The sequence below is a fragment of the Heptranchias perlo genome, chromosome 1, assembly GCF_035084215.1.
Source record: "Heptranchias perlo isolate sHepPer1 chromosome 1, sHepPer1.hap1, whole genome shotgun sequence".
NCBI lineage: Eukaryota > Metazoa > Chordata > Chondrichthyes > Hexanchiformes > Hexanchidae > Heptranchias > Heptranchias perlo.
This window is the reverse complement of record NC_090325.1, coordinates 42,352,704-42,365,520: the sequence shown is the minus strand read 5'-3', so window position 1 is coordinate 42,365,520 and position 12,817 is coordinate 42,352,704. Positions and strand designations below refer to the sequence as shown.

Here is a 12,817-nt window from a genome sequence, read left to right as displayed (position 1 = left end):
CTGTATGGCTCCTATTCTGTTTTCCATATTAGTGTCTGTACCTATTGACATCATCTCTTTCACATTCACTCTTTCGGTAAGGATCTCCCCTTTTCTCTGCAACTCCCAATCTCTCTGTACAACTCTTATTTATGTTCCTTTACCGATTACTCAATTTCTTTCTCCCATCTTTCTTAAAGCAGCAAAATGGATGCCAACATGTACCAGTTCAGAGGTGGCTGCTGGGATCAGGCAGAGGGAGGCTATTGGAACACATGCAAATGAGAGGAAGTGGGAGTCTGGGACTACAGGAATTCAGGGGAGGAGAGGAAGGTGTGTCTTTGTTTGGTATCAAAGAGGAAGCAGGGCCTGGGAGCGAGATGGTGGATGGAGTGCGGCAAGAGAGCAAACTACGAGTGGAACCTGGTAGCACTGAAAAGGGATGGGTCTGAGGCTTGGGAACACTGGGAGGGGAGGAGGGATGCGGGGGGACTCATCAGAGAATTCTGGGGCGGGGGCTGATTGCCGATCGTGAGCGGGGTATGGAATTGTGTTTGTATGGGCTCCTGAGTTGGGCATCTGCAAATGCACGCGAGCATGAACAGGTTATAGGTAGATGCAGCCAGCTGGAGGGTAAGATGCAAGAAGAAAGCAACAGGCAAGCTTGAGGTTCTCAAAATTGTTGGAGAGTTAAGTGTTAATAATCAAACTAACCTGTATAACTACAACTAGTCATGGAGCAACAGTCTTTCTAAGATAAACTGGAAACCAGCGAGGTTTCTAGGAGAAGGAACGGCAGATTATATGGTCTACCTCAAATATCTGATAATGATCTACAAGGGATGCCTGTGCAAAGAGATGGTGACTGGGACAACATCGACCATGTGTGATTGATGTATAACTTTAGTGACTAGTGTAATAAACATAGGCAAAGGGATCAATTAACCGTGGTATAGATTGGAGGTTTAGGTAAATAAGCTGTCAATAAACTGATCCTGAAAGGTATTGAGAACAGATAGATCAAAAAGTGCTGTTTATGGAATGTACCTTTGAAGTAAGCAACTAAGACTGTTTACGTAAATAACCTGTTCTTGAAAGAATCCAAGAACAGATAAATTATGAGGTCTTATCCGTGAAATATAACTTTGAAGTAGGCAAACTGAGATGTATACGGGTGGGTTTTTCCAGAGTTCGTTGGAGTGAGAAACCCGAATCTACTCCTGGGTACAGTATAGATTGATCACCTATGCTGTATATGAATAAAGTCTGCTCCGTATACTCCACTAATCAAGCGTCTCGTACTTACTCGAAGTGTGTCGTTGTGAACCACAGAAGGAAGGAGGTTAACAAGATGTTGGCAGGAAGTTGTTGGTGGTGCTGACAAATGTGATAGTATGTTTATGGGTAAACTTTGTGACTTCTTTTCAGAATTATTGATTTATTTCATGAGTTCATTATGTTAATGAGTTTACTATGTTATATAAACTTAATTTTTACAATATATGTTCCGGTGGTGAGGGAACTAATATAGTTGCAGAGAGAATGGAATTTTTTTCTCCCAGGGATGTGATTGGCTGCTTTTTGGAGAGTGCAAATTTTGAACCAATCAGCATGCTTCACACCCTATGGATATGCACCAAACCCATAACTTTTAGTTTATAAACATAATAATAAATTGTGTCTTTAATGTCTTCAATAGACTCATATCTGAGCTTTATGATTGGATCAGAGTAAGCTCATGTTTGAGCTTTTTCATGGTTTCAGTGTTTCAAATATTTTCATTGGTTAAGAAAATAAAATTCTCCAAGATGCAGCCACCATGTCCTTTTCCTGATTTAGTTAACCCAGAAGATACATTTCAAATTCCACTATTACTTCAGCAAAGAGCTAAATTACCTTTGTATCAACTACTGGCCATTTGTTCCCTGCATCTCTCAATACCAGCCTTCCCTGCACTCTTGCTCTCCACACCTCCTGCAGTCAATGGACCTCGACTTTTACATGCCTTTGCTTTCTACCCTGCCTTGGTTTCACCTTGATGTTTGCTCCTGGGCCTCTGTATCCACCATGATATTCCTGGCTTCATCCTTGGCCCATGAGCAATACCACGAGAGATGAACCTGTACAGTGTATTAAACATATTACGTAATATTTGTATGTTGCATAATTTCTCTTACCATAAATTTTGATGACACAAAAGCAGATTTATCATATGTGAAGTAACAATTATTTGCTGAGGAAACCTAGGATGCTTCACATTTTTTGAAGGTACAAATATCAGTATTAGAAATGTAAATGTAAAAACTACTGAGAAATAAATGGTAAAGAATCACAGATTATCCAAAATACCTGTAGTTTATCCCACAGCTCTTTATTTTGCACCAAGAGAGAAGAAATTTGGGATTGCAATGCCATTATCTGGTCAGGTTCTTCAACGGAAGAGTTGTCCAGTTCTTTACTTCCACTACCTAAAAGGCAATTAAACCAGAAATTATACATACTTGAGCATCTAAAAATGTGGAGTTATGGTCAGATGAACATTAAGTTAAATTAAATACTTAAAATTCATTCACATACATTAAAGGTGAATTGCAGTTAGTAAAGATTATGCACATACACTGAGCATGGTACAATTTCAAGCCATAATTTTCACGAAATATGGTGCAAATTTGCAATGTATTGCAAGCATGGAGAAGAGGAAGCAGCAGAAAAAAAAGGAAACCAACTTCAAGATCACATGGACCATGTGTGAAACAAGTAATTTGAAAAAGCAACACCTGCCCCATATTTTCAATGACAAGTCAATGACATTTTATGGTTGTCTACCTTCTGAATCTGATTTCATTTACAGATGAAGCACGATCAGATAACGGACAAGATACTATTGCTATGGTGGAAGGGGTATATTATAATAGCATTAATGGAGACTTGGCTTAAGCCAGGGCAGATATGGGAGCTAAACATTCATGGATGCAAAATATTCAGAAGCGATGGAATAGGAAAAAAGGGAATAAGGTGGCAGAGTTAATGAAGCATTCCTTTATAGAACTAGAACAGAAATGATATAGTGGTTGGCGCAAAAGTTGAAGTGATTTGGTTAGAGGCAAGGTATAGGAAGGGAACTATTATTCTATTGGGATTACATGACATAGACTGCCAAACAATGGAAAGGAGAGAGAGAGAAAGCAATATTGAGATAAATGAGAAGAAAGGAACAGAACAGGGCCATAACAATAGATAACTTTAATTATCCAAAGAAAGCTTAGGGTAAGGGTAGTGTACTTGGCACAGAAGGGGAGGAATTTCTACAATGTTGCTTCTGGATCAGTACGTTTTATGCCAACAAGGAAAGCAGCAGCTCTGCATCTAGTTCTAGGAAATGAAGTGGGGCAAGTCAATAATGTAGGGTAGGGGAACATTTAGGAAACAGCAACCAAAACATAATTAGGTTTAATATAAAAATTGAAAAAGAAAGGCAACTGTCAAAGGTAAATGACTGGAAAATAACCTATTTCAATGAGTTATAAAGTGAAGTAGTCCAGATAAACTGTAAAGAAATATTGGCAAATAAGACAAGGCACAACGGAAAAAGTGCAAACAAGTCATTATTAGGGTACAGACTAGATATATTGCCACAAATAGTAAAGATGGTAGAGCAAAAACTGGAGTTCCTTGGATGAGTGGAAAAAATAAAATTAAAATTAAAATGACAAAGGCTCAAGACAAATCTACGTCCAATAACACAAAAGAAAATCAAGCCAAATATAGAAAATAGAGGGGAAGCAAAAAACATGATTAGAAAAGATAAGAGTTGGTATGAAGGAAGACTGACAGGCAACAAAGGAAAATAGTAAAGGATTTTATGAACACACAAAAAGTAAAAATAGTGAAAAAAAGGGTATGGTCAATTAGAGATGAAGAATAACATTTAATGCAGAATTGAAGAATGGCACAGACAACAAATGAGTACTTGAACTCAGTTTTCATAGAAGTGCGGTAGTGGGAAAGAAAGGTTACCAGAAGGCCTGGTACAGCAATTAGATAGAACAATTATAGATAAGAAAAAAATGAGTGGAACTCAAAAGTAGAAAAGGCATTGGGCCCTATGGCTTGCATCCTAGAATACTGAAGGAAGTCGGAGGAAAGGGCAGAGGCTCTGATCACAATCTTTTAAATATCCTTAAATATGGAAGTTATGCCAGGGGACTGGAGGGCTTCCAATGTAACAGCTCTGTTCAAAAAAGGAGATAGTGATAAACCAGGTAACTACAGTCCAGTCAGTCTAACATCAGTGGTAAGCAAGCTTCAGAATGCATAAAATAGGACAAAGCTCACTCATTTAGCAAGATACAGGTTAATTAAGGGCAGCCAGCATAAATTTGTAAAGAGAAAATTGGATCTGACAAATTTTGAAAGATTTCTTTGAGGATAAGATGGAATGCATAGATAAAGAAAATGCAATGGATATTGCACGTTCGTATTATTATAAGACATCTTATGCCACATAGGAGACTTACTGATAAAATTAAGGTACATGGTCCTAGAAATTCGGGCATGCCCATTTATCGTGCCATGTGCGGGGGGGGGGGGGAAGGGGAACACACGCGCACAGTGCATGCCTTGTGCCTGAGGCACCCCCTGATATTGGGCCTCGTCCCCATTACTATGGAGCCAGTGTGGCACAAGCATCCAATCGGTGAAGAGGAGACCAAGATTGGGCCACTGCTAGCGTCGCAGCAGGTCTCAGGTATGTGAAGCCAAGGGTCGAGATTGGAGGTCAGAGGGAGGGATAGAAGGCCGGGGGAAGATCGGAGGTTGGAAGGGAAGGGTCAGAGGTCAGAGGCCGGGAGGAAAGGATCGGAGGCAAGGGGGTTGGGAGCAGCGACGAGCTTTCTTTTAATGTGGGGTCGGGAGGTGCACTCCTACTCCTCCAGGCTTCACATTCAGGTAAGTAAATGTTAAAAACTTACCATGTAGGTCGCAGGCAGTCCCAAGGTCTGGCTTTACTGAAGGAAAGCCCTCGAGGCAAGCCAATTTTGAAGTGGGGGTCATGGAATGCCATACAGAAACAGTAGTCAAAGCAAAATCCACAATAGCTTTTAAAAGGGAAGTGGATATATATTTGAAATAGAAAGATTTAGAAGGATATTGGGAAAGGGACCAATTGGATAACTTTCAGAAAGCAGACATAGGCACAATGGGCTGAATGGCCTCTTTCTTGTGCTGTACAATTCTAGTGATTCTACTAAGCAGAAACAGATGCAAGCATGCTTTAGAACGCAAACTGTTTTCCTGATCACAATATTTTGTATGCAATTTCCTGCCTTCACAGTCTTGCTTTTTTCCCAAACTGGATGAAATTTAAATCAAGTAGCTACATTATTTTAATAGGTAGGGGGAGGAAACACCCAGATGAGGTAGTTGATTTGAGACAACTGACACCTTTGAAAATGAGCTGAATTAATATCTGTTGACAAGTTTACAGAGCTCAACAACACAGCTTGAGGGAAAATTGGCCAGGGTATTACTAATTTGAAGAAACATTTATCGTCTTAGTTTTAATAGCCCTATTTACAGATAGGTGCCAATGTTACCTACAATAGCTCTAGTTTAAATTTTCCATAAAACTATCCAACTTACTGCTGAGTCTGACAAACTATGGTTGGGCAGAATGTCCAGCCCAACTTCTTAAACCAATAATGGACCTCATACTCAATTTATAATATGGAACTGCTTCACTGGAAGTGATTACACAATTGCACTGAATTTGGCCTGTTCATGCTGCAGGGCAGATTTGGCAATAACAAAAGTTACACAAGTATCAGGATTAGCCGCACTGTATATAGGCCAACAAACTGAAACAGTACCAATTGCATCAAATGGCATTTCTTCATTATTCCTACAGTCTTGCCTTTTGAGGTCATTTTGCTGCGCCTAAAATTAAAAAAAAGCATTAATATAAAAGAGAATCAGCTTCAATGTCCAACATCGGTCGAAAAGTATTTATTTCTGATTTGCAGGTAGTTCTGAAATGGAATTATATTTCCTGCACATCACATACACATGGAGAATGGACACACAGCTGTCAGCTTCTTTTTATAATTATGTTATACTACACTGCAAGCTACTTATACTGAGTAGGTTCACATCTTGTATAAAACTTGTAATATTAACATAGGAACAGGTGTAGGCAGTTCAGCTCCTTCAGCCTGTTCCACACCATACATTACAGGAAGGGTGTAATTGCACTAGAGAGGGTACAGAGGAGATTTATGAGGATGTTGCCAGGACTAGAGAATTTTAGCTTTGAGGAAAGATTGGATAGGCTGGGGTTGTTTTCTTTGGAACAGAGGGGGCTGAGGGGTGATTTAATTGAGGTGTACAAAATTATAAAGGGACTAGATAGAGTGGATAGGAAGGACCTATTTCCCTTAGCAGAGAGGTCAATAACCAGGGGCATTGATTCAAAGTGATTGGGAGAAGGATTAGAGGGGAGCTCCAGAGGGTGGTGGGTGTCTGGAACTCACTGCCTAAAAGGGTGGAGGAGGCAGAAACCCTCATCACATTTAAAAAGTACTTGGACGTGCACTTGAAGTGCCGTAACTTACAGGGCCACAGGCCAAGTGCTGGAAAGTGGGATTAGGCTGGGTGGCTCATTTTCGGCCGGCGTGGACCCGATGGGCCAAATGGCCTCCTTCTGTGCCGTAAATTTTCTATGATTAGATCATTGCTGATCTGTACCTTAACTCCATTTACTCACCTTTGTTCCATATCCCTTGATACCCTTACCCAACAAAAATCTATCGATCTGTCTTGAAAATTTCAATTGACCCAGCATCCATTGAAACAGCCATCAACAGGCATACTCAATTTAAAAGAAAAATACCTCTTGGAAGTTTTTGTCCCGTAGCTGTTGATTTAGGTTTTGTATCACCTCCAATAAATTTGCCTTCTCTGCTTGAAGCTTTCTCGTTTCCTCATCATTCTCCCTTTCCTGTGCCACAAATATATCAAAATGAGCAAGGTCATCACCTCAGAACAGGAATGAAAACAAATTTTTAAAATAATTTAATGTTGCAAGTAAATTACACACGTTGAGTGAGTTTAAATGTTATTTGGAAACTTGTAAAGAATGCACTTGCCTGCTATTAATAACCACACACAATTTTGTTTCATAAATTAACTCTTTTTGGTAAAGATTCAACCACCAACAAATCTGCTTATACTTCCATATAAGCCAGTTGATAATTATATATCTGCACCCCCTCCCTCAGACACAATAAAAGAAATACAATAAGAAGTATTAGGTGTTATTTGAACTTAGCTATTTTATACATCCAGTAGTAAAGATTAGGTCCAGTTTATTAGAAATATAACAAAGCCCAGAATAGTTTCCTCCAATAGAACCTCTCCATAATCCACTAAGGAGAGCAAAGGAACCAAATTAGAATCTACAATTTTACCCTGTGACCAAGGTCTCTACAGAAAAGTAAATATTTCAAAATGGATTTGAAATAATGATATTCCTCAATCGTTTGGGTTTTAGAAATGTCATAATAATACTGGACATTAGGTTGGAAAACTACCTTAACAAACGTTTCTTCCACTTCAGATGGCTCAAATTCTGATGAACGAGGGCTGTGGGACTGTGGAGAAGGTATTTCAATAGACTGGGGACCCTAAACAAAAGATCACAAAGTGTTGGTAATTAAAGTACTGACTGCAGTAGTAAACTCTCAACAGTAATAGAAAAATAAAACCTTTAAAAATTGTTTTAATCAATCTGAGAAATTCAGTGACTAACCATCTTTAAAAGATTTAATGTAAACTGATTTTCTACCTGTAAATATTTATGTTGCTAATCAGATGGCCATTAGTTAGATGCGTTTTCTTTTACCTGCATAGCACTAGTTGGCGGTGGTGGTGCTTTTCGTTTTTTAGGAGTTCCACTTCTATCTGCAGAGAATTTAATGGCAGGATCCAGCTGAAAATTTTACAGATCAGAAATGTAGAGGAGTTAGTTTTGTTAGTAAAAGTTGTGAATGTTAAATTTATACAATGAGTTAATACATGCCTTCTTCTGTAAATTGTTCAAGTTTGTGCGTGCTCACTTAGTTGTGAGTTTAACATGCATAAGCAATACTCAAATTTAAAATGGGCGATATTGATGTATCTATATCATCAAAAGTTTTGCACCTGACATGTGAATGAAGCATGCAGATTACCTGCTATGATATCTATGCCAACCAAAAAACAAAGATATTGGTAGATATCCTACATCATTGTGATGTATTGCTGCTATGTTTAACCTGCCCTATCATTTGACACTACAGACTTCCTACAAAAACTCAGTACCCACGGACCAGTTGAACCAGGAACACTTCTCACCACGATGGACGTCTCGGCACTATACACCAGTATCCCCCACGATGACGGCATCGCTGCGACAGCATCAATACTCAACACCAACAACAGCCAATCTCCGGAAGCCATCCTACAACTCATCCGCTTCATCCTGAATCACAATGTCTTCACCTTCGATAACCAGTTCTTTACCCAAACACACGGAACAGCCATGGGGACCAAATTCGCACCCCAATACGCCAACATTTTCATGCACAAGTTCGAGCAGGACTTCTTCACTGCACAAGACCTCCAACCAACACTATACACCAGATACATCGACGACATTTTCTTTCTATGGACCCACGGCAAGGAATCACTAAAGAGACTACACGATAACATCAACAAGTTCCATCCCACCATCAAGCTCACCATGGACTACTCCTCAGAATCAGTTTCTTTCTTGGACACACGAATCTCCATCAAAGACGGGCACCTCAGCACCTCACTCTACCGCAAGCCCACGGACAACCTCACGATGCTCCACTTTTCCAGCTTCCACCCTAACCACGTCAAAGAGGCCATCCCCTATGGACAGGCCCTGCGAATACACAGGGTCTGCTCAGACGAGGAGGAACGCGATGGACACCTACAGACGCTGAAAGACGCCCTAGTAAGAACGGGATATGACGCTCGACTCATCGATCGACAGTTCCGACGGGCCACAGCAAAAAATCGCATAGACCTCCTCAGGAGACTAACACGGGACGCGACCAACAGAGTACCCTTTGTCATCCAGTACTTCCCCGGAGCGGAGAAACTACGCCATGTTCTCCGCAGCCTTCAACATGTCATCAATGAGGACAAACACCTCGCTATGGCCATCCCCACACCTCCACTACTCGCCTTTAAACAGCCACCCAACCTCAAACAGACCATCGTTCGCAGCAAATTACCTAGCTTTCAAGAGAACAGCGTCCACGACACCACACAACCCTGCCACGGTAACCTCTGCAAGACATGCCAGATCATCGACACAGATACCACCATCACACGAGAGGACACCACCCACCAGGTGCATGGTTCATACTCCTGTGACTCGGCCAACGTTGTCTACCTCATACGTTGCAGGAAAGGATGCCCCAGAGCATGGTACATTGGCGAGACCATGCAGACGCTGCGACAACGGATGAACGGACACCGCGCAACAATCGCCAAACAGGAGGGTTCCCTCCCAGTCGGGGAACACTTCAGCAGTCATGGACATTCATCCACCGACCTTCGGGTAAGCGTACTCCAAGGCGGCCTTCGAGACACACGACAACGCAAAATCGTCGAGCAGAAATTGATAGCCAAGTTCCGCACCCATGAGGACGGCCTCAACCCGGATCTTGGGTTCATGTCACGCTACACGTTACCCCACCAGCGAACAAATGTTATCTGTTTTTAATATAATGGGTCATTTGCTGGCTTTCTCTGCCTTCCGGATGTTTCTGCCTCTCTCTGTTTTTTTTTCCTGTTTGTTTTTTTGTTGAATGTGTATTCGGGGGTTCTGCAGGTGACACCTCTCTGTCTGAACACGGTGATTGCCTTGGCAACGGGCAGTTGCAGGGGCATTCTGTAAACACCATGTATTGTTCTATATGTATAAATGCGTAGGCTTCAAGGAGCTCCTGAACATTTACCTGAGGAAGGAGGAAGCCTCCGAAAGCTTGTGAATTTAAAATAAAATTGCTGGACTATAACTTGGTGTTGTAAAATTGTTTACAATTGTCAACCCCAGTCCATCACCGGCATCTCCACATCATGACTACCATCGACACCACAAACTGCCGGCTCACAGTGGAAAGGATATCCAAGAAGATCGCGCATTTAGACACAGACATCAAGTTTTTACAGAGCTGCAAGAAAGCAGACAAGATCCCGAAAGGACTCCAGATCACGAACCCACTCAAGTCCACATACAACTCGGATTACGCTGAGAGACTCTGCCGCCGTACCTCTCGCACACTCCGCAACCATCTCATACACCAACTCTACAGCAGACGCCACAACCTCGAAACCAAGATAGAGTCCATACTCTCAACCTGTACTCAGGACACAGCAGACCAGCTACGTTATACCGCCAAACAGACGAGGCAACGGAACTACGCTGCCTACATGAAAACCAAGAGCAGGAAGCTTGAGAAACTCGGCATCACCACCAGCAACGACCAAGCTTCCCCTGGTACCACGGTTGCAACCACAGGGAAGTCTATTGTCAATTTATCCGACCACACCCTTCAACCAGACGAAATCGAAGTTCTCAGCCGAGGGCTCAATTTCTGCCCCACTACCAAAATGGACCCCACTAGTCTCGCGGCGGACACAGAGGAATTCATCAGGAGAATGAGGCTCCGGGAATTCTACCACAAACCCCAAGATTTCAGCAGCGAACCCAATGAGACAATCGACGATCCGGAACAGCAGACAGAGGGATCCGCGGTACAGCAACCGAAGAGGAAAGAGTCAAACTGGACTCCTCCGGAGGGTCGCTGCCCTCAGCTGGACATGTATGCTCAAGCTGTCAGGAAATGCGTCAATGCCAGATTCATCAGCCGCACTCAGAAGACAGTCCAGAATGTCACCCGAGCACAACGCAACGCCATCAACGCTCTCAAGACCAACCGCAACATCGTCATCAAACCAGCGGACAAAGGAGGAGCCATTGTCATACAGAACAGAACAGACTATTGCAAAGAAGCATACCGACAACTGGACAACCAGGAACACTACAGACGGTTACCCGCAGATCCGACCAAAGAACACACCCACCAGCTCAACAAACTGATCAAGACCTTCGATCCAGACCTTCAAAGCATCCTACGCACTCTCATCCCACGTAATCCCCGCGTGGGAGACTTCTACTGCCTCCCAAAGATACACAAAGCCAACACACCCGGACGTCCCATCGTATCAGGCAACGGAACCCTGTGTGAGAACCTCTCTGGATACATCGAGGGCATCCTGAAACCCATCGTACAGGGAACCCCCAGCTTCTGTCGCGACACTACAGACTTCCTACAAAAACTCAGTACCCACGGACCAGTTGAACCAGGAACACTTCTCACCACGATGGACGTCTCGGCACTATACACCAGTATCCCCCACGATGACGGCATCGCTGCGACAGCATCAATACTCAACACCAACAACAGCCAATCTCCGGAAGCCATCCTACAACTCATCCGCTTCATCCTGAATCACAATGTCTTCACCTTCGATAACCAGTTCTTTACCCAAACACACGGAACAGCCATGGGGACCAAATTCGCACCCCAATACGCCAACATTTTCATGCACAAGTTCGAGCAGGACTTCTTCACTGCACAAGACCTCCAACCAACACTATACACCAGATACATCGACGACATTTTCTTTCTATGGACCCACGGCAAGGAATCACTAAAGAGACTACACGATAACATCAACAAGTTCCATCCCACCATCAAGCTCACCATGGACTACTCCTCAGAATCAGTTTCTTTCTTGGACACACGAATCTCCATCAAAGACGGGCACCTCAGCACCTCACTCTACCGCAAGCCCACGGACAACCTCACGATGCTCCACTTTTCCAGCTTCCACCCTAACCACGTCAAAGAGGCCATCCCCTATGGACAGGCCCTGCGAATACACAGGGTCTGCTCAGACGAGGAGGAACGCGATGGACACCTACAGACGCTGAAAGACGCCCTAGTAAGAACGGGATATGACGCTCGACTCATCGATCGACGGTTCCGACGGGCCACAGCAAAAAATCGCATAGACCTCCTCAGGAGACTAACACGGGACGCAACCAACAGAGTACCCTTTGTCGTCCAGTACTTCCCCGGAGCGGAGAAACTACGCCATGTTCTCCGCAGCCTTCAACATGTCATCAATGAGGACAAACACCTCGCTATGGCCATCCCCACACCTCCACTACTCGCCTTTAAACAGCCACCCAACCTCAAACAGACCATCGTTCGCAGCAAATTACCTAGCTTTCAAGAGAACAGCGTCCACGACACCACACAACCCTGCCACGGTAACCTCTGCAAGACATGCCAGATCATCGACACAGATACCACCATCACACGAGAGGACACCACCCACCAGGTGCATGGTTCATACTCCTGTGACTCGGCCAACGTTGTCTACCTCATACGTTGCAGGAAAGGATGCCCCAGAGCATGGTACATTGGCGAGACCATGCAGACGCTGCGACAACGGATGAACGGACACCGCGCAACAATCGCCAAACAGGAGGGTTCCCTCCCAGTCGGGGAACACTTCAGCAGTCATGGACATTCATCCACCGACCTTCGGGTAAGCGTACTCCAAGGCGGCCTTCGAGACACACGACAACGCAAAATCGTCGAGCAGAAATTGATAGCCAAGTTCCGCACCCATGAGGACGGCCTCAACCGGGATCTTGGGTTCATGTCACGCTACACGTTACCCCACCAGCGAA

General features: G+C 43.4%; 1 protein-coding gene across 6 annotated transcripts in view; it reads right to left on the bottom strand.

Annotated features, from left to right (window-relative positions):
* Window positions 1-12,817, bottom strand: part of rai14 (retinoic acid induced 14) — a 280,091-nt gene that overhangs the window by 22,513 nt on the left and 244,761 nt on the right. For 5 of the 6 annotated variants that reach the window (XM_067984243.1, XM_067984235.1, XM_067984260.1 and 2 more), the window contains 5 exons: window positions 7,877-7,963; window positions 7,566-7,658; window positions 6,866-6,973; window positions 5,847-5,913; window positions 2,329-2,447 (listed from right to left, as the gene is read on the bottom strand). In XM_067984243.1, the coding sequence (XP_067840344.1) occupies window positions 2,329-2,447; window positions 5,847-5,913; window positions 6,866-6,973; window positions 7,566-7,658; window positions 7,877-7,963 (474 nt within the window). The remainder of the gene's footprint in view (window positions 1-2,328; window positions 2,448-5,846; window positions 5,914-6,865; window positions 6,974-7,565; window positions 7,659-7,876; window positions 7,964-12,817) is intronic. The other variant, XM_067984252.1, reaches the window with a different exon arrangement.